The following is a 27,709-nucleotide window of genomic DNA, read 5'->3' on the forward strand; positions in this document are numbered from 1 at the left end:
TCGGCAAACACTTGCTGGCATGGATTTAATATGGTGTATTCGGTTCTTGGTAAGTATTATTTTGTTTTAATTTTAAACTACGCCTTTCAGGATAACTTACTTTGGAACAGTGAAAGTGAGAAAATCCTCATTACTGCTCATTAAACAATTACAGACAGTCAAAGTTTTAATTAACATTTTAGTCATATCCAAAATATTTCAGAACAAGATCTGTCTAGATCTTGTAAAACCAAAGTAAAATATTCACAACCACCTGACATGTATTCAATAATATTTTATTGACAGTCAGAAATTCTTAGTCTGTCAATCCAAATATAATTCTGAAAATTCTAATTGACACATAAATATTTATGTTGGATTGAAAAACAGATAAAACTCAAGATGTAAATGTTGCCTATGCAACTATATTAGTATTTACCTAAGATACAGCCAGACAAGTTTTTTTTTTTTATTATCAACTTATAAACTGTGATTTGTTTTCAGAGGAAAAACGCTGTGACTTATGCTCAAGAAAATGATTAACTTTAAATTGTATGTTAAGTATTAAAGATAGGAACTAATAATCTTTTGTTCACTTATTAAACTTTTTAACAACAGCCATTAAAAATGTATAAAATTTATTAATTTAATATGTAATTGTAGTTTGGTTTCGTAATTTAAAAACCTTTGTAGTTAAAAGTGTGTATTAAAAAACATTATAACATTATTTATAAATAATATTAATTTCTTTCTTCTTCGGCTGGCTGCACTGCCTGATTTGATGTTGATTTCTGAAACATGTTAATTTCAACAAATTAATTTAATACTTTTCTACAGAATATAGTAATGCTTCGTTTCACAGGTTATAGTAAGATTTTTCATATAATGAATGTAAATAGGCAAATGCTCATCAGGAAGCAGCCTTACTATTTTAATTTTTAACATGTTTACTGGCGGTGAGCACTTAATAGTCCCAATAAATGTAATATCAAATATATTAACTTATCTTTTGGTATTGTGATTGTAATTCGTCTGCTACACTACAACAAATTATATCATTTGGGGGAAAGAGACAGATAGAAACTAAAACACACCCGAAATGTACGTAAAAAAATAGAAAATAAGTTTCATTTGAAGTTTGTTTTGTTATGAGACAATATTTAAGATTAAAAATCATATCTGAAGGTTAGAAAATGTTTAACAATCAGAGGCAATGTTGCTGCTTCACAAATTGCCTCGCTATAGAAATTCAGTCCTATTTCGTGTATATCACTATGTAATAGCTGTACATGACACATCATTTATAAGCATCTCTATCTCTTAACTTTTATCAAACTTAAAATCAAAACAAGTTATTAAACTTTTATAATGATTTCAACCATTTAAATACATTTTTAGTGAAAGGTTATTCTGGTAGTAAATAAATGTTTCAAATTCTTTCTTATATTTAAAATATTTATTTTGATTTGATAAATCACTTTTGATTAATGTATTAAATTAATTACTTACCATAAGATCTTTCCAAAGCCTTTCTCTTTGAGTGGGAAACACGTAGACCCTTCCACTTCCAGGATAAATAAACTCTTCTTCTATAGGTCTCATTGCTTTTAGCCTGTTGTTTCACAACAATTGATTACTATATATACTTTATTTTTAAATTAAACTGAAAATTAGGATAGAACTAGATAATGTTTCTTGTAAAGTAGCTGCCTAAAAATTGTCTATTATATAATAATATAAAACATTAATTCTGGATTTAATTAAATGATCAAACAAACCCTTTTTAAGTCTTCTCATAACAATTTTTCCTTATTCATTTTATACATCAAACAAAATGAATGTCCAAAGTAAAATGGCCTCCTGTTTGCTGCATTACCAGTGTTTTATGATTTATCAATAGAGCAATATATTACATTAAATGAATGATTCTAAAAGGAAGTCAATAAGCAGCAAAAACACACTATGGGAATTTGTTCATGCTAACTGGTAGTAAGTATAACTTACTAAAAGTCCTCAAGCCTAAGGGAGGTGCAAGAGGAGGGAAGGGTCTAAGGTCCCTTTTTTGGGTTTTCACTTACATCTCAGTAGGGGTTTGTCCAACACAACTTAAATATACAAAATTAAAGCTTATAGAATTTCCTATATGTTTTGTTCTAACAGTTTCTTTTTTATATATGTTGCTTTTAATGATATAAGCTCATAAATTCACAATTTCGGAAAAACTCCTTATGGCAACATATATTTTCCAAACATCTGTCCTGAGTGCCTCACAAGTCTTCATTCCAAAGAAAATTTGTCAAAAAGAAGTTGTGGAAAATAAAATTTACTTTAACATGAGTTTTATTTTATCTTTCTAGGCCTATTTGGATTTAATCAAAATTTAGAGCGTTTCAAAGATTTTTTTTACTAGAGTTAATATTTTTTTCAGGAACTAGCACTTAGTAAAATTTTATATTCTGTATACTTTAAACTCTTTGTATATTATGATACTTAAACTTCAGTCTTATCAGAAGAGAATGGGGTTTATTGGGATTGACAGTAGGAAGAAAGAAGGAAATGAAGAGTCATTCTTAAATAAAAAATCATTCTTATTCCAAATTAGTTTTCATTTTGTTTGAAAATAGTAAATTGATCTTTATGAGTTTAAATAAGGTACAAATGTGGGAGATGATAAAATCAAATGAAAAATTCTTGACAAAATTGCTTAATTTCATGGGGCTATGAATACAAAATAATAAAAAACTTATGTTGAAGTAAATTCTCTACAACTTTCTTTTTGACAAATAGTCAATGGAATGAAGACCTGAGGCATGGGAGAGATTTGGCAAAAATAGTGTTGTCATAATGATTTTTAGAAAATTACAAATTTACCAGAGATCAATTACGGTAAAAGATGTAATAAAAAACTATAAGAACAAAAATTTATGAAATTGCATCAATTTTAGTTTTTATATATCTAAATATATATGTACAATTTTTGTAGGAGCAATCCCTACGGAGATATAAGCGAAAAACCAAACAAAGGGAGCTTTGACATCCACTTGCATCACCCCCACAATTGAGGACTTTTAGTATGTTATACTAACAGTTACCTCAAACAACTTCCCATAGTTGGTTTTCTGCTTATTGATTTTCCTTCTAGACTCCTCATTTGGCCATTTGTTGACTAGACTACTTAATACAATGCACACTTTAACACTTAAATTGCTAGACATTTCTAAATTCTAGGTTTACTGAAGTTATTATTTGTTTAATTTTAGTCCAGATTTGGTATTTATAATTGATTTAAAACCATTTATGAGCTATAAATAGTGATAATTTATCAACATCCTGTGAGTTCTATTTTATAAATGTTATTTAACTAATAAACAAATATTCTAAAATAATTTATAAGTTACTTCTATCTATTGAATTTCAACAAAGTCAGGTAATTCATACAGTCTCAACAATTTTAATATTAAATTTTGTATTTAGTGCCAACTCACAATTCTTTTAAAGCCCCTTTTTCAAGGAACTCATTACATAATTTATAAAATTTAAAGTAATAAACAAAATGAACAAAAGCTAAACAAAGAGCTGGATGGAGCAAAGAACATAGATACAGAAAAAATATATATTTTGCTTGTTTTGATCCAATGAATTATCTACTAAAGCTTTTTATTGGAAGCTAATCCATCTTATTATACAAAATTTAGAGGTAGTATGTTGTTGGCTATATTATACAAAATTGCAATTATCATATTAATTCATAATGACTTGTTGAAACTTAATAATACTCAAGAAGAATTATTATTATGTTAATTGCTCCAAACCCAAATTTATAGCTTTATGTTTGCATAACTCTAGCTGTAACTACTGTACCAAATAGAGAGATTGACTTCATATGTTTAGATTACCTGACAACAAACAAACGATTGAATAGTTCAGATACAGGAACACAAGAGCCAATGTAAGTAATGGCTTGCTGTACTGACTGCAATTCTCTGCAACCATTAAGATTGCCATTCCATAAAGGGCGAATTTGTTCTGAATCTATCAATAATAACTTTGTCGTTTTGTTTTCCAAAACTCTGTGAACCCACTGAGAGAAAGAGGACCTGATGTACTCTTCTTCGTCATAAATATCAATAGCCTGAAACAGAAAGATTATTGCTTGTCATTAACTTTATTTCAACTAAATACAACTTTTATTTAGAAGACCAGTTCACATTTATGGCAAACAAAGAAATTGTTGTGTCTCAAAATACGTTTCTTTTGGTAAAGACAGAGGCAATAATTTCTTGTAAGGTTAAGAACAACGCTCTTTACTTCTTTTTTTAACAGTTTAAAAACAACCAAACATTGCCTGTACTGAAAAGTTGTTTGGTAATAAAGGATTTTATTTAATTTTAAAGTATAAAACTTAAATTAAGATGGGCAGTACCATATTCTGAGATTTTAATTAACCATAGTAAAAATATTTTTAGGTTTAGATACTGACTTTAACATATTAAAACCCAAATTATTAGACAATATTACACCATAGTAACTTGGTCACTATGGTGACCACCATATACACCGTGGTGGTGGTGTATACACTGTAGTATACACCTTGGTCACATCAGATACCCTGCAAATGGAGCAGTGAGCAGATATGGTAAAAATCTTGCATAGCATACAAAAGTATTGACGGTTTCTATGTGTACCTTTGACATAAGAAATGTCAGTAGCGCACCCCATCTTAAGGCCAATTTGGAGGCCCATACAAACCAATCTTTGTTTTTGCTTGATAATTTCTAGGTGAGAAATGTCCAGATAAGAAGTACATGTGATTCACAGAGAGATTTTAATTATTATTTTTGAGTCACTTTTAAAAACATTTTTATACTACTTTTATTGTAACAGTGATAGTTTTTAATGTTTGTTTGTTTCTTCCTAACCGACAGTAGTTAATTATTAGACAAAATTCTTTGTTATTACAGCTATCCTGAGTGCTGTAATGTGATAAATGATATTTCACTATGTATTAGTACTAAAAATTACCCTGGAAAACGACAAACCACCATTTTTTGCTCTATAGGTTAAGCCAATGTAAACTCACATGGCATTGCACTTTAGACTTGAAGCTAATTTATACATGGCTGGAAGAAAATCTCATTCCTTATTTCAAATATATAAGGCCTATCCAAATCAATAAATCAATGGTAGCTAGTTTATTATGTTAATTTTTAAAGTACATATTACATACGAGTATATTTAAGATTTTCATACTAAATATCCAACAGTTATACAACAATTTAGACATTTATTTTATAATTTATACACTTTTATATCAATCAATCAATTGATTATGAGTATTATAACTGATATTAAAATAGTACAACAGGCCTACATTAATTATAAATATAATTCAAAGCTCTTAGACTTTTTGAACTCACATTCAGTCCTCTGAACCTTAAAAATGACTTGAGATCTAGTACTTCATCTTGAAATGGCTGTGTTCTGTCCATTACATACATGCATATTACTGTGATATTAGTGGATCCATCTTCAAGGTGTACTGAGTGTAGTTGTATAAATGATAGATGTTTTTGTCTAGGCCTCCTGTGGTTTGAACTGTGACATGCTGTAACAAAAGTGTAAACTTGTTTAAGATATTTTTCACTATAAGCACAACAAATTTCATACAGTTCTTCAATGTTCAACAATAGTGTGCATCATTGCTGTTAAGATTGGCCACACTTTCTTTTTTTCACTTAGGACAAGAAGTTGAGAACTCTCTCAATGCACTTAGTCCTAAAAAGGTACCTACCTTTGCATATGCTTCTGGAGTGACAGGATATTCAGGATGGATAAGATTGGGGGTAGGGGCCACCTCCTTTCAAGATCCGATGAGGAAAGATAGCAGGCACACTATAACTCATTGATGTCACCTTGGAAGAAGGGGAGGCCTGTCCAGTCAAAGTGAGCATAGGACAGAACTCCCTTGTGTCCAGGCCTGCAACAACCTTTCATACTGAGGGAGCTCCGCCTACTCCAACAGTCAACCTCTGCAGTATACCAGACCTATTGATTTACCCTAGACCTGACCACACATAGTCAACTCAAATTCACTTTATAAACCGCATTTATTGATTCGTTGGCTAACCACAATCTTTTAATTGTTTGAGTAATGAATGTCTTGTCAGAATAAAGAGGTTCACTCGCTTTGTGACATTATTCAGGAGTTATTCACTTTCTGAATTACCCTATATTACATAATCTATACAATACTGTATCTCTCCACTTGCATTCAGAAAATTACTTTTTACCATGGTTTGTTTTCACATATTTTTTATGCTGGTACTTATATTTAGAACTTAATAAACTTTTTATAAACAGTTATGAAAAACGTTAAAAATTTACTCTCTCTGCTTTATAAATATCCAATTATATAAATAAGTATTCCACTAACTAAATAATTGCATTGAAACCAAGCATTGTATTACAGTCAATTTTTGTTATTTTTCCACTCCTTTAAAAGCATCAACTTTATTTATTTAAAACAATTATATTATGTATACAGAAATTGAAAAAGTGGATAGTAATAATAATAAAAAATTATAAATTTTCAGGTAGAGATTAGGCTAAAATTAATAAAAGTAAACAGTTTACCTTTGATGTAATACAAAATAACAAATGTTGCTAAGGTGATGGCAGTAAAAATTATGACGATAGCAGCAGCTATTGATGCTGAAAAAGTCTCTTTTGGATTATCAGCAGAGAAATTATGATGGTCGTAATCTGTAACAAAACAAGAACATATTTAAAACATTCACTAATAATAGTAAACTAACCTCTTTTTATTTCTGGTGTGTTATGAGATCATCAGATCTCGAAAATATGTTAAATCAATACTTTGTGTGTTCAGAACTCATTGCACAATAGAATTTCTGACCATCTGGTTTTTTTATTAGAAACAAACAGAGTACCCTAGAGTCTTGTTTCATATATATACCATCAATGATTATGATATGATGTAATTATATGAGGCTTGAGATTGTTTAGTAATACGTACTATGAAGGTGTTTAAAGATTCAAACAGTACATGCGATATGAGACACAAGCGTTTAGTAATTCTGTGAAGGTGATTTTATTACCACATCACACAGTACGTACGATGTGAAACACCAGGGTTTGTAATACTATGAAGGTGTTTAATGTTTGGGAATAAGTGCAGAATATTGGAGGCATATTAGGTTACAACAGCATTGATCTATGTAAAATTCCCATAGCCACTGGCCACACATATTCATCCAGCTCTTCACAATTTTTAAGATTAGCCAGACAAGTAGATTGCACATAATGTAGAGCAGTAAAAATAAACTCTAAAAATGAGTATAAGTTTACTTATAGTGTGAAAAACGATAACTGAAGATTTTTTATTACCTTCCAAAAGTATTGTCTTTGTAAAAACATGGCAACATCTTCCAATCTAAAACATAACATAATCAATTTTAATCTAAAAATGTCAGAATATTTGAACTAAAAGTACTTGTACATATATTTGTCATTGAATGTAACCACATCATTAGGATAAAATTACAGTTAAACAACATTATAGGCACAACAACACAGACAACTAGAAGACATTCTTTATTAAAGAAGAAAGTCTGTGGATACTAAGCAAACTAAACATTGTTATTTTCAAATAGCAAAAGAAATTAAATTGCCAATATTAAACTACTTTGTTAATAAAAAAACTCATGTAATTCCCTCATATGTATGTACTCGTATAAATATATGTTATTCTTTACAATGCCTATACAGCAATTGTTCTGCTTTATCACATACTCGGAGATATCACGTCATGCCATCCATATGAGTTTACTAAATGACATTTTGTTAGATTCAATGAGCTTTGCCAGTCCTGGTACAGTAAAATAGTGTGGTTGTAAACATAAGGATTTGCAAACCCCTAAGAGGGTTCATTTCTGGAAGGTTCATACCTACTACAGTTGAACCTACACTGGGTACAGCAAAACCAATGTGTCACTTGAAACTGAGCAACCTTACAAATGCCCAGGATGGCAGATCACAAGTGTTGAGATATTGGGGTACAAGAGTAGATCTAGGTCTATTATATAGGTCTAGTCTACTGCGGAGGATGGCTTTAGGAGTTGCTACAGCTCCCTAAGTGTAAAAGGTGTTGCTAGTCTAGTCATAAGGGTGTTCGCTACCCCTACTCGCTGTTTTGATTGGAAAGTCTGGAACAGAGTTGGCCTATACTTATACTAAAGTGATTTGACTGAGATATAGTGCCAGCTATCACTCCTTATGGATCTCAACAGGAGGAGGCCCCTACCCCCAATCCCAACCATCCTGAATATCCTGTCACTCTGAAAGCAAGTGCAAAGGTCCTTTTCAGGCAAAGTTTAATTACAGGTTTTTTTAGCTTCTAGTCATAAGGGAACAACAAATAAGGATTTTCTAAAATTACAGGAATGCACAGGGATATCTTGTTGTCTGTATGTCCAAAGACAATTAGAAGTTTATGAACTTTGTTGTAGTGAACAGATGAGATTGTGATGTAAAGATTTAAATTCCTCACAAACCTACCACTGACACTTGAAAGCTCCTAAAAGTCCAAGTAAGAGTGTATGATGATCCCCTCATTAGAGGCTCTCAAACAAAACAGATTTGTAGGCTTTCAGCTTTATAACAGGTCATTACTTTTATGACTGAAAAGTATACTGGTGGAAAAATGGACAATGATATTTTAGGAATAGCTTCATAAAATAGCAATGCCAATTACAGCCAAATACAGTCACCACTTAGAAAATAATCAACAGAAAATTATAAAATTAGGAGGAGTGAATAATATAATCTCCTGTAGCCTAATTAGTCCTTTACTTTCATATGAAATTTCAGCTCAATACTTGTTCCTTTAATTAATACATTTAAGCAAAAACTCAATATACTGACTGTTGCAGTTACTAAACGTTTTTGATATAATTGTAAATATGAATTTTTTATATTTAAAATTATCGAGAACCATACCTCATGCATTAAGCACCCTGAGATTTCAAAGACACTCTGTATATTAAATTAGAAGTGAAATCAAAAGTTAAATCCACTATTTAATAAGAGAAACTCACCCAGTATATTCAGTAAAAGGATGTCTCAGATTAATCCAGTTTGTATGGTATCAAACAAAACTATATGTAACTAGCTGTTACCCAAGACTTCACGAGCAGTTTTTAAGATCAGAGTCCGTAGACTACTTTGTCAAAGCACTTATGATGTGATATGATGGTCCCCTATAATATTTGTCAAACATAAGTAGGCATACGATCAGTTTCATATTATTTTAGTGTTTATGGTTAGATGATCAGAGGTTGAGAAACTAACTTTTATATCAAGTTCGGCATGAATAAGTCCATTTCTGGTTCAAATTAATTATATTTCCGATGCCACAACTGAGTTTGCCTCATTGCACTCATCAATAAAATAGACACATAGGTCTCAAAACACTACTTTGGTTACAAACCACTTATTTTCAGCTCTGGTGATCTACTTCCGGTCTAATATATTTCCAGCGTCATAGTTGAGTTTGCCTCGTTGTGCCGACAAAGGAAATATATTTACCTATTTAGGACTGAGAAGCTTACTACGGTCAAAAAGTGTCTACACCCTGGTGTTTAACTTCACTTCCAGTCTACCATATTTACAGTGTTACAGTTAAATTTGCTTTATTTACTCAAAAAACAAAATGTTTATTTTATATATATAAAATATATCAAAGCTTTGACTTCCAGTCTAAGATATTTCCAGTATCTTATTAGAATTTCCCACATTGTATTGATAATAGAATATATAGAACTGAGAAGCCTACTTCAGCCAAAAACCACAAAGCGTCTACTTCAGGCCATTTAAATTAACTGTCTAATGTATTTATGGTGAGTTTACTTTATTGTCCCGACCAAGAAAATGTATAGATATTATGTGGATCTCAGAAAAAAAAACTTGTCAAAAAAGGGTCTACTTACACGTCTCTTGTAATTTTCATTTGTTCTAAGTTATTTCCAGTGCCATACTTGAATTTGCCTGTTGTCATGATGAAGAAAATATACGTAAATCTTACTATTGACAATAGGACTTTAGTGCAGTGGCGTATATAGAAAAATATTTTGGGGGGGCTGAAATACCGGGGGTCTGGGGGGGTATGGAAAATTTTTGCCAATTTAAGTCTTAAAAACACAGGTTTTAAGGTTTTTGGCATGTATAAACGCTAAAATGGAAAGAATGAAAATCACTCTTTCGGAGAGATTTTTAAGTTTTTCATGGCGAGTTTCCTTCTTTTCGAGCAGGTTTCACTTTTCCATTTTAGCGTTATTATGTTTATATAGAAGGACCTGTATCCTTTGTATATTATTTTGTATAAAATTAAAATTCAAAACTTAAGTGTCTGCTAGTTTGGTAGTTTTCAGTTGTTAAAATAGAAAATAATAGAGGCTATAAAGTCCTATTTTTAAAATCTTTGGTTTAAAATAGTTGTTATACAAAGAAATATATTGTCCTACGTATCTAAAACACAACACAACACAAATATTATAAGTTTGAAACTAATAAATGTTTGACTATATACTATATTTATTTTAGCAATTGAATTGTTTATTTTAGTTTTTTTTAATTTTACCTTAATGAAATCAGAAATAGTAATTTCAGTATGCACAACAATTCAAATATTTATATCGTTTAAAAAACTAAAATCTCAAACAGCCTTCCAAGCTACAATAACCAGTTATTGTAGGCCTACTTTATGAACTGTTACAAGGGAAGAAAATGAAATATAGCTAAAAGTATTCATGAAACACTGTTTATTGGTCATTTTACAAAACAAAATCCAAATTTCTAGACTTCAGTGAAAATTGTTTTAAAACTTCCTCATCAGTTATGGTAATGTCTCTATGAATAGATAAAAGTGCAAGACCATTCAACCTGTTTTCCGAAGTTGTGTTTTCTCAGATACGTTTTAAGTCTTCGGAGAGATGAAAAGCTCCTTTCTGCAGAAGCCACTGAAAACGGGTAAAACCGCTAACAATTTCAAAATATTAAACATGTTTGGGAAATAGTCTTTATCACATTTTTCAAGAGCAGAAATTGCAGTTTTTTGGCAAACTTTCTTTTTCTTCACGATTCCACTTTTGTTTCCACAGTAGAAATTCACTTCGTACCTCATCTCTGAAAGATAGATCTTTTTCATAAAACGTCAGGGCAGGTTCCAGGGATGAAAATTCCGTTTTAATGCAGTGCTCAGGAAGAAACATTCTGTAGTGAGTCGATTACTTCCCTGTGGTTTTTAAAACGCTCCTGAAGTGAACAGCAGAAATCGTCAAGGTATGGTATATACACTACACGCCGGTAGTATTCTTCCACGTTTGTATAAGGAGTATTGCAGCGATTAGTTTGCTTGCGACATGTACGGGGGGTTTCCTCTTTGATACCTAATTTTGTCAGTGCTTACTTTTAGCTCACTGAACAAAGCCTGGAATGTCTCTTCTGCTTTGCTTCGCCTTTCCTTTACTAGTTCCAATACATTGGAAATCTGTTTGTTGGCTTGAGCAAGATCTATAATCTTTTCTTTTGGAGCATCTCTGAAAGGCGGATAGTCAAAGAAAGCAAGTTGTTCAAAATAAAAAGACATGCAACAAACTGAAAACTGGTCACGGAGGCAATTAGTGTGTGTGCTTTTACAGAAGCTTCTGCAGTCGATTCTTCTTCAATATTGATAGAGCGGTAATTATAGGCTCCAAAGCTTCTTTAAACATTATAACTGAATCGTGGCGTTGCACCCAGCGAGTCTCACACAGACAATATAAGTTTTTTTTCTTTTCATCTCAGGGCAGCATTCAGAAATACTTGACTTAAGTATCGCAGTTCTCTTAGCTGACTTGTGAAAGAAACTACACACCTCACTGATGACACCCATTACAATTCCTTATCATAGGGATTTTTGATGCATCAGATAGACATAAGTTAAGAGAGTTGAGAGGAACAATGTGTGTATATGGCTGAGGGTACTTTTTCACTTATGTATGCTTGTACCCCTCTGAACTGGCCACTCATGACAGAAGCCCCATCATATCCTTGACCACGTAAATTGTTTAAATCAAGTCCAGGACTGGTTAGACTTGACATTAAATGTATTGGCTAAACCTTGACCTGTTACATCATACACGGGTACAAAAGCCAGAAAATCTTCCCTAATTTTAAACAATTCCTCGTCAACATATCGGACACAGAGGGAAAATTGTTCAATTTTGGCTAATGTCTGTTGTCTCATCTGCTAATACTGAATAAATACAGATTTTCTCACGTTGGATACAATTTTTGACTGTATTTGGGAACCAAAAATACCTATAATTTCATTTTTTTGGATAACAGAACTAGTATACATAGTTTTGCCACCACCAGTTTCTAGCTGTGTTTTAAGATTATTGTCCCCGTAATTAGCCCCCTGTACCTTAATAAAGAGCGAAAATTACCATCATTTTGGTATAGGCTCGTCAAGATCCACTCTTCCACCATCACGATGCCCTCTAAGAGCAATTTGTTGCCTTCCACAAAATCTAATTGTCTGGATTATCGGTATAATTCTATTTTTGTTTTCCTGAACATTCATTTTTCTCTGCATGTTGATACTGTTTATCACACTTTCTGTTTTTCCATGTACTAAGGATTTTACGTCTTCAGCCATTAAACATTGCAGTTTTATGATATTGTTTATTTTCATGTTGCATGAAAACCTCCCTAGCTTTCTTAAGCTTGTAGTAAGTGGTTTTGATACTAATACTCCTAAACTCTGATGGTTTCCTTTCCCACCTGTGTTGTGTGAGAAAAAAAACACAATATTTACACAGGGCCCCTTCCTTTGCTTCCGAATAAGCTAACCATTTGAAGTCTTCCAACCACTTATATTGAAAACTTCTGTTATTTTCAACTTTAGGAAATTCGTAACTACGTTGAGGCTTCCAAACAGTTCTCAAGAATTGAAATTTTCTCTTCATTTTGAAGTGAAAAGGAAGTTGAGGAGCAGTAAGGACCCAATATCATTGATATTGTGAACTAACAAAGTGTGATTACTCTCGTTAAGGTTATGTTCAATTTCACCTGTGTGATCCTTGATCTCAACAACGCTGCCAGTTGATGTAGCACAAGTGGAGGGACTCGGTGTTATTTCAAACGATGTCTGCTCGTCGATCTCAGACGAAACACGTTTTTCTTCACGAAAAAAGCTTGAATCGAACTCTGTCTCTTCATTTTAAATGTTTAATGTAGCCTATGTACTTCACACGTAAACTGTCAACTATAAAGTAATCAGATCATGTTTAAATAACGCGACAACAAAACATATCACTTGATAACAGTCACTACAATCACAGCACATATGCATACAGCACTTAAAAATGTCACCACGGGTGATACGCACTAGACAAACAGCAGACAATGGCGTGGTAGTGCGGAATGAGGTCAGGTGTGGTGGGAGTGGGTGGGGGTTGTAGGAGGAGGAGGGTTGCTAGGCAGCGGGGCCGCGGCGACACGTCATCGTCATATACGCATGCCTGGCGCTGGCACTACACGAGCGGCCGACGCGACAGTCAGGAGCGTCAGGCTACCTCGCACTCTTTACAGTTGCAACGCTTATTTGCATGCTTACAAAATATTAGTAATTTCAACCTCTGAAAAAAATAAATATTGAATATTGTTAGGTATCATAATGTATTCTTAAAATTCCACTATAAACTATAATACTAATGTAGTCGAAAGTATAGAAGCACAGCTTATTGAAAATAAAAATAAATTATCGTATATAAGTTATAATATTTTTTTTGTGTTTCAAATTTCGGGGGGGCTCGAGCCCCCTGAGCCCCCCCTTATATACGCCCTTGCTTTAGTGTCAGTTAAATTTTGACTATGAAACATTAATTAATTAACTAAACATATGGTCATGCTGTCATAATACAATGTTTAAACAACAGTTGAGTACATTTGACAGGCTCTTTCAATTCATATTACACAACTTTAGAGAGCACGATGATATTTTTTATTGCTTTAGAGACCATTGTGGCATGGCCTAGATGGACTTTCGAAGTAAAAATAGGCCTATATTCATTCCAGGGACTCTAAGGATGTCCATATCAAATTTCAGCACAATCGCTTGAATAGTTTAAGCTAGTGAAAGCAAAACAAACAAACAAAGGCATTTTCACACTTAAAATATTGTTAGATTGTATTTTGTATAAATAGCTTATGATTTATTGTACTATCAAATACAACAACAATTAATAATAACTGTACAGATAATTATTATCTTAAATAAATATAAAATAATACATGTTATGAACAACATACTGTAGCTGTGACACAATATTGGTGAAGAGAGGTCAAGTTAACCATACTCCCATCAAAGTAGAATGAGGAACTGACCTGAAAAAGTATATTTTAATGATCAGTTGTCATGAATGATCAAAGAAAATACTGTATAAATGTTATTCTTTTTAGTTTTACCATTACATTGCCAGAGTCTTATGTACACTGTTGGGAATATCTAGGTAGTATTAAGTAGCGTGAGACAGCACTTAAGGTGTTAATAAAGTCATGAGCTAATTTATACTAAATCATACATAGTTTGACTATAGATAACAATAAAAAAATTAAGTCTTTTCCCATGTTTTCATTTGTAGAGCTTGCTTAAGGTGCACTCACTCATATAAACATTGAAATTGCTATAAAATCAACAGAGCCAAACTTCATATGAAATAATAAGTAATTGTTTTTAATCCAACTTAATTACATGTACAGGTACTTACATTTTGCCAGTAGAAATCATCCACAAAAGTTTTACATTTGTTACGAGTGCCACCCTCACAACTAATGTTACACTCTCCATGTTGTAAAGCCAAGTTGAGAGGAACTTGAAGCTGAGAGGGAGAGGTCAGAGCAAGTCTGATCTTCTTTCTGTCCAACAAAGAGAGAGATGTACGTTTATCAAGTAACACGGAATGTAGTCATTTTAAACATCTGGTATATTTTACTATTAATATACAGGTTATGAGTCACCCTATTGGGTCATCGTGCGACTTTATACTACACATGTTCAAGTGAAGAGGACAGGATTTCTTGTTGAATAAGGCCATTCATGTTAAGGGTGTCTAGGATTCCAAATGAAGCTCTGTTTGGAAGTACACATTAATTGTGTACTGCAATAGAATAGAATGCAGGGATCTATCCCAATGACAATGAATGACATCACATACATTTATATTTTAATGGTAAGAGATATGTGCAACAAAATATAAACACACACACACATAATTAATATTTTATACAGGTTATTTTATACTATTAATATACAGGTTATGAGTCACCCTCTTGGGTCATCGTGCGACTTTATACTACACATGTTCAAGTGAAGAGGACAGGATTTCTTGTTGAATAAGGCCATTCATGTTAAGGGTGTCTAGGATTCCAAATGAAGCTCTGTTTGGAAGTACACATTAATTGTGTACTGCAATAGAATAGAATGCAGGGATCTATCCCAATGACAATGAATGACATCACATACATTTATATTTTAATGGTAAGAGATATGTGCAACAAAATATAAACACACACACACATAATTAATATTTTAACATTCTTGATTGAGATGTAAAATTAAAAGCATTTGTTTTCTAAATCTAAAATTGTAAGTATTATTTTGGGGAAGCTCAATTATGTAAATCTCTTCCTTCTTAAAAAATAAAAATAAACTAGTCTACAGAAAACAAAACTGATGCATACACACCGGTGAGCGAAGAAAATCAGCCCAGTTTTCAAGACTGAGGGAATAAATGTTAGTGTTAGAGCCAGTGTTGACTACTATTGTTTCTATTACTGAGTCTATATTGTTGCTTAACATATTTATTGTTTGGAAGTAGAACGGAAGTGTTTAAAATAGTCCCTATGGTAACCACGCTGAGTAAGTAGAGGTCTGAAGGAGCACCCAAAATCTCTTTTCTGGGTCTTTACATGTAACAACAGACATTTCTTCTAAGCTCTGGTTTATTTCTCTTTCCTGTTCATTCTCACCCTTTCATATCTGGTTCCTTTCCAAACCAAACAAACTCTTAAAAAATTCCAGTTCATTTCAAAGTCTTGGAGTATAGGTGGTACATATCATATCATATTATTACCACATCCATCAACTATAGATTGATGATGGGAGACTTATAGTCAGAGGGATTTTTCTCTTCTGGCAGATGTCATCATCAAAAGACCATGATTGTTATTGGTAATATGCCAGGCAACAAAGGTATATAAGGGGTTTCAGCTCATATATAAAAGAGTGGTATAGCCACTCTTGAAGGGAAGTTCGATTACTTGTCTTTCTGAGAGGCAAGTCTGAATTTTGGACAGTTTGATGGACTCTTGATTATATTATCCATAATGTGCAGACTGTCACCACAATTGCAGTCCTGGAAGAAGTCGCATTGATAATAAAGATTCATGAAAGGCTAATAGGTAACAGAAGGATTGCACTGCATTTGCTGAAGTTATGAACCAGGCATTCCAAAAACATGCTCACTTGAATCCTCTGTGGAGATCAATAGCAGTATAAATGTTGAAATGACAACCAAGTTTTTCTTCTTATTCATTTTTAAAGTAAAGTGTGATGACATGGATAAGTTAGTTATTAGTAAAGCAGGCAATTGCTATGCCGCCGATAAGTATTTACTTGACAGAGGAAAAACTCAATTTATGAGTTTTACTCCTAACAATTGCTTGCGAAACCATATAATTAATTAAGTTAAGTGTTAAAGCTTCTTGGCATACATTTTGATTGTAGTCTTTCATAGGAGACCCATACTGAAGTCGTGTTTGTAACAAATTGTCGAGGACCATATATGTGCTTAGACGTTTAAAAGATGTTATACCCAGCTTTTATCTGAAACAATGCTATTATGCTTTCTTTCATAGTATACTGTTATATGATATTTTGTAATGGTGTGGGTATAAATAAAATTCTTTTATTGCAAAAAAGGCTGTCAGAATTTTAACTTCTTATAATTCTTTAGACCAGAGTGTCTCAAAGTGTGGTCCACAGAACCCCAAGGGTACACGAGCCCATGCCGGGGGGTCTGCGGATCTAGCCTACAAAATGTGGAAAAATATATAGGCTGCTGTTAAAAAACGTTATTTTATGTTTTAAATTAAAAGCACTTTCTACTCAGAAGAATAACATTACACCAAATCAAGTATGAATTGGTAATTTAACTACACAACTACATTAAACGCTAAAACTGCAATTAAAATGGGTAAAATAAACACTTTTAACTTTTAATTGGTGCTAATTTTTATGAGTGTGAAGGTATGAAAATGTGTAATTGATAAATTATCTACTTTTATATATTTTCATGTTAAGTATATTTCGTATATTTTTGAAAATAACAGAATCATTGATTCCGAAAGGCCTTGCAAGAATAAAAATCAATATTGGAAAGTGTGTATTTATTTACCAGTTATATTAAATAAAATATATATGTATTGTATTGGTAAAACTAATAATAATTAGCATAATGGGGTTTATGTAAGTCAGGGGGTCCTCCAAGACTGTAGGTTTTTAGGTGGGGGTCCATGATACTCTTGACTTTGAGAACCTCTGCTTTAGACCACTATAGGCCATTATTTAAGAAATAAAATGTATTTACTGTTATAAAACCTTCACACTTTAACATGTTTGCATCATGTTAAATTTAATTTAAGTGAACTCACTATATCTAGTCATATGCATAGCCATTATACCAGATGAAATTATTCTATCCATAAACCATAACATAGGCTTAGTAAATCCATGTCATCTTTTAATTTAACTATTATAACATATTTTAATAAAATTCCTAACTCAGCCCTTCATGTGAATAAAAGTAGAATTAAAAAGATTATGCACAAATGGCTTTTGGAAAATCTCTTGTAATGTTGATTAGTTTGTAAATACTCCATTTGATGAACAAACTTTGAATTTTAATGTATCTTGATGTTTGTTTTTCAATCTATATTTTAGACTGTAATTTTAATTTATGTGTTTTATTCTGATTATTTATTTCATTTTAATCTAGGTTAGTTCTTGATTTCAGGGACTCTGACAGCTTTCAGTTTCTGGTGTGGTTAACAATGAACTCGTTCATTGTAAAACACTCACACTAAGTTTGGTTTAGATCCAAGGGCAACTAGGACATTCAAGATTGTGGTTATAAAATGTATTTTATCCTGTCTTCTGACTCCAAAACCTCTTACAAGTAATTCTCAATTATTATTTGTTTCATAGATGTGGCTAATCACTTCTATAATGAGTTAAAGTTCTAAAATTAAACAGATACTTACTCTTGAGGGTAAGCCTGAAAACTAGCATTTGACTTCTTCAACTTGATACATTCTGCATGCAAGTCCTCCATTAAACAATTTGACCCTTTAAAATAAAAGTAGGAACGGTTTTAGTTTGTATAAAGATAATTCATTACTATTACACACTTTAGACAGAATATTACTTTATTGACAGTTTATTGGTGTATTTACAGCACTAGGTTAATTAAGCTGTTATGATCCAGCTGTTGGGAGGTCAGATTTTTCAATTTTTAATTGTGTTTGGTATTACCAGAGAAGATTATGACACGTCCAAACAAATGCCTTTGTGGAAAATGAGAATTAGCAATATCCATGATACAATCAATCAGACCATTGCCTCAAGGGTTTGGAATCCGTGTTCAATTTGATATCCCTTATTTTACACAGCTTACTAGGTTTCAATAACTTATCTTTACTATATTAAAATATTTTATATTGTATTAAATCCGTTTTTACATTAAAAGGCAGTTTCAATAAGCTCCACATAAAATTAAGAAAAATAAACTGTATTGAATATGTTTGTTCAGTATTTAATATTATGTATTGTTTCTGAAAAGTACACACTAGGCATTTATCACAAATTAAATTAAACTTCTAACTGAAAGGAAATTGTAATGATTATTCTTTATCTGATCTACAAAGATGCCAGTCACTTTATACAAATACATTGTGTTTTATTGCATCACCCCAACCTTTACATGAGGATTACAGTATTGCCAGCAACTTTTGTAACCTGTTAAATATTCAAATGTTTTGTGGATATTATCTGTATGCTAAACATTCAAATAATATTATTGAAATATTTTGGTCTTTTTAATTTCATCCATAAAAAAATATTGTTAATATAATAAAATAATACAATAGGTATTACGGTAAAATATCACTATTACATGCAGTGATTCTAACATCAAATAGTTAAAATAATATTGACTTTTTTAAAGTACTGACAATTTGTCAATTTCAAACATAAACACTGAACTTACATAAAGAGCTGACTAAGAGACATAAGATGTAGAAACTGATGGAGCTCGTCTTCTTGTAAAGTAGAAATCAGCTGCCATTGAGTCTTTATAAATAAATGTTTTAAAACCACTTATTGGCCATTAACAGTAGTATTTTTCTTATTAAAATCTTCTATTGAATGAGATCAGTAAAGAGACTAATAAAAATGTGCTGAAGAATAAAACAACAAGTGACCAAGGCAATACAATTCAACCATGCTTAGCTATTAGTTGTGTATTGGTTACTCTAAAAGGATTTTTTATAGTGTCTAAAGTAGTCATTTACAAAAACTACGGTGGAAATGTCACTAACATAGCTATTCTTTTAACCAGATGTTTTTCTGCGTTGTTTTATCAATCTGGCAGATGTTCATGGGAGAATTCCCTCCACCAATCACCTCTTCTCTCATGTACACTCATTTTCTCCATTTATCTCATGACCACTAGAAGAATCAGGACATGCACCCAGGGCCGGACTCAGCTCTAGCAGACCCCGGAAAGATATTCACCCGGGTCCCGTCATGTACCAGCACCACACCCCTGTTACACCACTTCACCCCCTCCCCAACATTTCCTTGTAATGGTTACAGTTTCTTCAAAATTGTAATAAACGATATTATAAATTTAGCTTATAATAGCGTTACAGTTATCAGATTGTGCTATCTCGTCCGTCAACACGGTCCCTTCAAATAGACATGTGGCACGGTTCAGCCAGGGCCCCCTCAGGGCCTGGGCTCCAGTAAAATTATCTGAAAAAACCAGTCTGAGTACGGGCCTCTATGCATCACATATAGCTGACATTCAAGTTAGTAAATGAATGAATGAATAACGTTTATTCCAGCAGTTTATATGTGACATATATACAATGGTTCTTAAATGAAATAGCTATTATTATATATACAGCAGCTTATATATGTAGAAGAAATTTAAGAAAAATGTAACGAATAGCAGAATAAAAAATAACAATACTGGAAAGCCTACATGGGCAATCTGCCTGTGCGTAGGCCTAGTTGCATCTAGCCGCCAACATAAAATTTAAATAATACGCGGGAATGTTAGTAATAGAGTAAGAATAAGGTAAAAAGATAAAGGGATATATGTCTATTGCTACTTGAATTTTACTGTGTAAGTGACTGTTTTTAATCAAGCGGTGGAAAAAACAAATTAAATAAAAATGGTATGTGCTGCTAAACTTAAATAATCAGTTTATGGAGAAGTGAGATGAGAGAGAGAGAGAGAGAGAGAGAGAGAGAGAGAGAGAGAGAGAGAGAGAGAGAGAGAGAGAGAGAGAGAGAGAGAGAGAGAGAGAAAGGGAGAGAGAAAGGGGGGAGTGTGTGTGTGTGTTTGGTTAGCAATAGTAACAAACATCATGGTCAAGGGTCAGGTCCCCGGTACCCGGCAGAATGACTAAAACTCATTAAAAAGTATTCAAACAAAGTAATATATTAAACAGCAATTATTAGACTGCTTTAATTAATGTGATAAATTTATAATTAAAAACTTAAAATTCAGTATGAGTGTGGTTTTTTAAGAATGAAAAAGTTTTAAACCAGCTTTTAAACCCTCTTTGATCTGAGTGTTTTGGTAAATTTGTAATTTAATACTTTATAAGACCTGTATTGTTTTATGATTTGTTACATAAAATAGTTGTACTGTTGGGAAATGTCTGATAATAGTGTTATTTTCTGCAGTTAACAACAGTTTTTGTTTTCTGGGTCCAGAACTAGTCTCCCCTCTAAACCTGCAATGACAAGGTAAACATATTATGTTGAAGTAAACCCTACAGTAGGGGAGACTTTCTTTTGTCAACGCCTTTGTTTAGAGATGAAACCAAAAATATCTGGAGGTGCGCTTTTAATACATAAAATACTTCCAATTCAAAATCATTCTAATCTGATGCTGTCATGTCTATATGGTTCCTATGCATCGGAAAATTTACCTAAAAGTACTAATAAACTCCTGAGTAGTTTGTCATTTTTTATGGCAAAGAGCAAGTAGATTTATATCCCATAACTTATCAATACTCAACTGTATAAACACAAAACCTACTCCTTTTATGAAATGTTATTGAGGAATTTCTCCTAAAACAAAAACTGATCAGCAACCACAATAGAGTTTCAGCAGGAATATAATTGGAAGGGCAACAAAAGGGTTACACATCTTTTACAATAATTTTGTTCTCAGATCTTATTTTGTAGCTTTACTGACATATAACCAATCATAAGACTTGTAAATAATTGTTTTTATCACCCAATAAGATAGAGACTGGAAGTCAACATTCGCTTTAATTAATGTGATTCATATTGTGATTCATAATGTGATGGATAATGAATTATCCAGATTCAATTAGTCAGTCTTCATATTGTTAGCTGACTCTAGGGGAAATTGATAGGGGAATTTCTCCTAAGATAAAAGTGATTATCAGCTACACTAATATTGGCAGTGGTCAAAATGGGAAACAGGGTTAAAAATATAAAGCATAACATTTTGATTGATAATTTTATGTGGCATAAAAGAAAGAAACTAACACAAAGAAGAGGAAACGTTAACACTCAGATGATATTCCAGATGTATTATGTTTTGGCTGGCATGCTATGAAAGTAAAAAATATCAGTATACCTAAGTATCCAGATTAAGAATATCTCAGTGTGAGAGATACAATGTTAAGGCCATCAGTAATATTGTTTCTTATATTGTACTATTACTTAGTACAGTATCTGATCACCTCAGATTGTAACGACCTTGGTAGCTAGAGATGAATAGAGTTTGCCAAGGTAGCCATATCAATTTGAATAGATGGAATAAATGGCCACCAAAGATTCAGGATCAGGTGATCCAATAAGAACTTTATAGCTGTGGTGAAATTCACAACTGACTACTTCTGTAAATTCTGGTGTATCTCGTACTGTACCGTACTGTATATGTATATACACAAAATACTTTAATAGCAATGGTATAAAATTAACTTTGGTTAACAAGCAGTTATTTGTAAAATGTTGTGAATGTGATTTTTGGAACTGGACTTACTGTAAGCTCTAGTAAGTTTATTATTGACTATAATAATTTAATCGCATCATTGTAAAAGAGTGCATAAACAAAACTAGTGTGAAACTTCAATTATTTACACTGTATACACAAATTTACAGATCAGTTTATTCAATGTGTTAAAAGTTCAGGTGAAATCAATTCTTTACATTTGTTAAGTTTTTAAGTTCTTAAGTTTTGTTTAAACAATGTACAGGAAATTGGCCACTCAACCACCAAATAGTAAAGGTGTAAATTTGTGGAACTTTGTTTGTAAAAGGATTTTGGCAACCAATTTTACAGTACCACTTAATGACTAGAATATAAAATTAATTATTATATTCGTTTAATGCCGCATATACATAATGAGATCTATCTGAATTAGGCCATATCTGAATTGCAACTATGTGTGTATATCTAAATATTAATGTGAACTAAGCTGTCACTGTAACTTGCAAAAATTTAAAAAAATATTTTTGCTCTAATTTTGTATTATTATAGATCTACCAATAAACACATGGATATATTTATTATTTGTGGCAAGATGAATGCTCCATTTTAGTGTTCAAAAGACCCTTGAGGAGAACTGTGTAAATGATGTGTTTGACAAATTTGTGGAGTAGAATATTCATGAAACAAAACCAGTCACAGAGTCATGAGCATGTCTAATTAAATGTATTTACATGTATAATTAAATGTCTGAGGATGTCTTAAAATTAATGTACATTTATAATATTTATTTTAAAAAATTACTAGGGTACTGATTAGGTTCTCAAATATAAAATGTTTAATAGGTGTTCTCTTTATCCATATTCAGTTTCATCTCACAGTATAACAATGTGACTTAAAAAAGTGACATGAGATTTAGAATACAATTTTTAACAATGCTGTATTAATTAGTATACTGAGAAACTTAGATTGACAGTTCTTTAATATTCTCAAAAAATGTTTGAGATGAAGTTCCTGAACTTATTAATTTCTGAACAGTAATAACTGTTTTCGCTTATGATCTCTTAAAGGAGAATCAGGAATGGATGTAATGGTTTTTATTATATAATTTAATAACTTACTTGAAAACATAATGTCAAATTTATGCACTAAATTAATCAGTCAGCATATACGATCTATAAATCTTTAGATTTTAAAATATTTTCACTATATAATATCAATGCTTCATTTTAGTTAATGATATTGTTCACATCTTAGGAGGAATACTGATATATGAAATAATCCATGTTTACTATCATTAAAAATAAGAAAATCAATAAATAATGTGCTCATCAACAAATCTTTAATAGATAATGAACTAAATCAAATTGCTTAATAATTCAATTATGCAAAGATATACAAATGCTTTCATTTTCATTTTGTGTACAGTAAATTAAAGACAAAATGAACATGAAATAGTAATTGAGCTAGTTATATGTATGAGAGAGAACATCTTGTAATATATACTTGTATAAACTTCTTTACTATTGAAAATTAACCCCAAACAATAATTGTTGAAGGTTGCTCAGTCTATGTCATTATAAATACAATTTAGATTAAAACTAAAACATATGACTAAAATTCATGTGCACTCACTGAAAAATTCTTACCTCCAATAAATTGCATGTTTTAAAATAAAAATAACAGGTCACACACTGAAATGTTTTCAGGAAAAACACAAGATCAATCTGTAATTCTTGAAGAGTAAATTCTGGTCTTGATCAGTTTTATGAATGAGCACTGCTAATGTAGTTAACAATCATTCTCTACCAAGGAATGTCATGTTAAGCACAGTCATGAGCCACAAATTGACGCACGCCCACAACTAGCAAACACTGTCGAGAGTGTGAGCAGACTAAAGGGCTCAAGGTAGCGTGAATTGCCCTTCTCTGTTTACTTAACTATACAAACACCTTAATATAGCCTCTTCACAACATTATCTTGAGAGATTGTGACACCAGTAAAGTACTAGTTCTTATCTTTCATTTAAAAAATATTGTATTCTTTCATTTCAAATTATCTTTGTCTGAAAAGCTTTGTAATATTACAAAAAAGTATAGAAAGATTTTTTATTTCTCAAAATCCTTTTAATATAAGCATTCCCTCTTAAACTCATTTTAAAATTCTTTGATAAAGTACTACCTGATTTACAATATCTTACATTAAATTGAAATAAATAACATGGTCCATACATATTATTTTTGCCTGCACAATAAAAGAATTAAACTGATGGAAACATCCACATGTAAAACAGTATATATAAAAAAAAAGATAAGCACAAACACTAATTAATGATTATTTTAAATTATTAATTGTTTTATATTTTCCAAGTTCTGTTTACAGGACTCAAAATTAGTTTATATAAAATGAAAACTATGTTGGAAAATATAATTCAAATTAGCAGGCAAAACACACACACACACACAAGAGGTATACTCTATTATGGATCAGGCTAAGGATTTTTACCACATCAAATCAGAAAGATGTTTGATATGGACTATAAAGTGTAGGTAATATAGAAATAATCTATAAGATGCAATAAACAATATAATTCTTTTGAATATAAACTAAAATTATGTTATTTATTTAATAAAGTAGCAATAACATAAATTAGCCATTACGCGAGAAGGTCCCACTTGGGTTGAAATCCTGTGTGTGGGACCGAGTTCAGAGTTCCTCCAAAACTGGCTTTAGATCATGGGACACATAACTAATAAAAGAAAACAACAACTACAATATGTAAAACATTAAATTACACTTACACACATATTGTATATTACCCAGGTAAACCAAAAGATGAGAAATTGAATAATTTTGAATTTAATATTAAAGTTGATAATTAACCTTTTAAGACAAGCATCTAAACAACATTACAAGAAATATCTACATTTATTTTAGATATAGAGAAAAATGTTGTACAGTTTAATATCCTATACATACTCAAGAGTGGAAAAAAATTCAATTGAATTACCTTATTTATAGGAACATTGTAATGTTTATTAGTGCAGAAAATTGTGCAGACACAATGATGTTCTTCAAACCAAATAACAAATTATTCTTACCAATAAAAATATAACTATACATACAATCCACGAGGATCCTGTAGATGTTCTATGTAAGCAGTGGCTATTTTTTACATCAGCTTCAGAGAGAACAATATGAACTGATAGGCAACCACAATGACAAAGTGGAAGCTGCCCAAAAGAAAAAAGCCTGTGACCAACAGCTAAAAATGCTTAGGCAGCGAGCATCTCATGACCATATAAATGGAGCTGTAAATAAGTCCAAAGCTGTATGAGAGGTAATAAACAATGCAAGGAATAAAACAGCTAAACACAAAGAGCTCACATTAAACATAATAATGACAATATAACAAGCAACCCTCAAGCAGTAGCCAATCACCTTAACATATACTTTGTGAACATAGTTGAAGATACACTACAGCAAATTCCTAACAGTCAAAGGAAGGAACCCAGCATAACAAATTTACACCCACAAACAAACCTAAGCATATACAAAAATAAACCTTTTGAACGCTTTGGATATATTTTTTTTTATTTCGTATGATGTACATTTCAAATTCTATGAATTCATCTTCAGGGTAATAAATAAATCAATAAAAAGGCCTTTATTCATGAGCGATTTTCAACATTGATGTTGTTTTACAAAATAACTCAGGTCATGGATAAACTAAACATACAATATACAACCAAGCAATAAAAATAACTCTAACAATATTTCCACTTAAAGCTAACATTTTTTTTAATTTGTCTTTAAACGCCCTCATACTTAAATATTTCATTTCAGGCAGCAGGCCGTTGTACCGCTGGGGACCGAAGTGAGAGAAAAGCCCTTTTTCCCTCTTTCAAGGCGCACGCGCGGCACCGCCAGCAGGGCATCCTGTCTCGTCTTACGCTCCCTGATTATTGACCGGGCAAACTAATTTATTTTTTTAAATATGTTGGCCTAGTGGTTGTCAATTACCTTGTGGACAAGAGACACAGTTTGAATTTGCAAGCGTCCTGTATTGATGGAATTTGAGCCAATTTACGATAAGAACTGATATGGTCATATTTCCTCAAACCATACACAAATCTTATGGCTCTGTTTTCTAACTTTGTTAAAATTAATAATTTTTCTTTGGTCAAACTATTACCAAATGCGGGAGAGCATAATATATTAAAGGTAATATCAATGACTTGACAATCTGGAGCTTAGCTGACACCGGCAGGAACGAACCTCAGCCTGCAAATAATCCTCAATCTACAAATGACCTTCTGATATATATATTTTACATGACTTGTAAACTCTAGTTGTGAGTCTATTTTAACACCCAGAATCTTAACAGTTTCACTGAGAGACAGGGGCGAGTTGTTCAACATGACTTCACCGGAAGAGATTGGCCGGCATTATTAAATCTCAGATTTAAAATTGTACATTTATCTGGGGTTTAACTCCAACCCATTTCTCTCCGACCACATTAGCACTTTTGACAAATCATTGTTTAATTTTTGTTAGTGCCGGTTTTTGCTTTCTGAGGATGGGTAAGGAAGCAATAGCTGGCAATCGTCAGCATATGAGTGCAGGGAACAAAACCTTATCGTGTCGGCAAGATCAGACGTATATAGATGGAAAACAAAATAGGACCGAGGCAACTGCCCTGTGGAACTCCACCAGATCTGTGCAGTATTTAGAGGAATCATTACCAATTTTGGTGATTTGAGATCTTCATACTTAAATAAGATGCAAAGAATCTTACAGAGGCATCATCAAACCCATAAAAATTTTCAGTTTTGCGATGAGCATTCGGTGATTGACAGAGTCAAACGCCTGTGAATAAATCTAAAAGACGTCAAGGTACAGCAGAGATTCCTATCAACTGCAGAATACATGTCATCAAGAATATCCACAAGAGCAGAGGAAGTACTGAAATCCTTTCTGAAACCAGATTGATGTTCAGGCAAGACATGTTCTTGTTCTATAAAGGATGAAACTTGTTCAACTACTATCTTTTCTAATATTTTGGAGACCACTGGAAGAATCGAGATAGGTCTGAAGTTGAGAGGGTAATGAAGGATTGTTAGACTTTGGCAGAGGCAAGACAATACTTCGCTTCCAAGAATCAGGAAAGCAGCCAGTCACAGGCATCTATTTACTAGGGTGAGTGATAACACCAAGACACAGAAAGGACTGAGACTCTTCACCATTACAATATTTATACCGTCCGCTCCACAGGCCGTAGAGGAGATGCTGTTTATCACTTCTTTTTATGTCTTGTTCGGTAATGGTCTTAAATGAAAAACTGTTTTTAA

General features: G+C 32.1%; 1 protein-coding gene across 1 annotated transcript; it reads right to left on the reverse strand.

Moving 5' to 3' along the window:
* Positions 1 to 665: 665 nt before the first annotated feature.
* On the reverse strand, positions 666 to 24,266 carry LOC124362709. Its single transcript, XM_046817427.1, has 10 exons — positions 24,008 to 24,266; positions 18,364 to 18,448; positions 14,811 to 14,958; positions 14,353 to 14,427; positions 7,387 to 7,432; positions 6,613 to 6,741; positions 5,397 to 5,584; positions 3,876 to 4,111; positions 1,489 to 1,591; positions 666 to 770 (listed from the first exon to the last, which is right to left on the reverse strand). Exons 1-10 carry the CDS (start codon positions 24,021 to 24,023, stop codon positions 720 to 722), a joined length of 1,077 nt encoding a protein of 358 aa, XP_046673383.1. The 5' UTR covers positions 24,024 to 24,266; the 3' UTR covers positions 666 to 719.
* Between the last annotated feature and the right edge of the window lie 3,443 nt (positions 24,267 to 27,709).

Source organism: Homalodisca vitripennis, chromosome 5, assembly GCF_021130785.1.
Source record: "Homalodisca vitripennis isolate AUS2020 chromosome 5, UT_GWSS_2.1, whole genome shotgun sequence".
In the NCBI taxonomy this organism is placed as follows: domain Eukaryota; kingdom Metazoa; phylum Arthropoda; class Insecta; order Hemiptera; family Cicadellidae; genus Homalodisca; species Homalodisca vitripennis.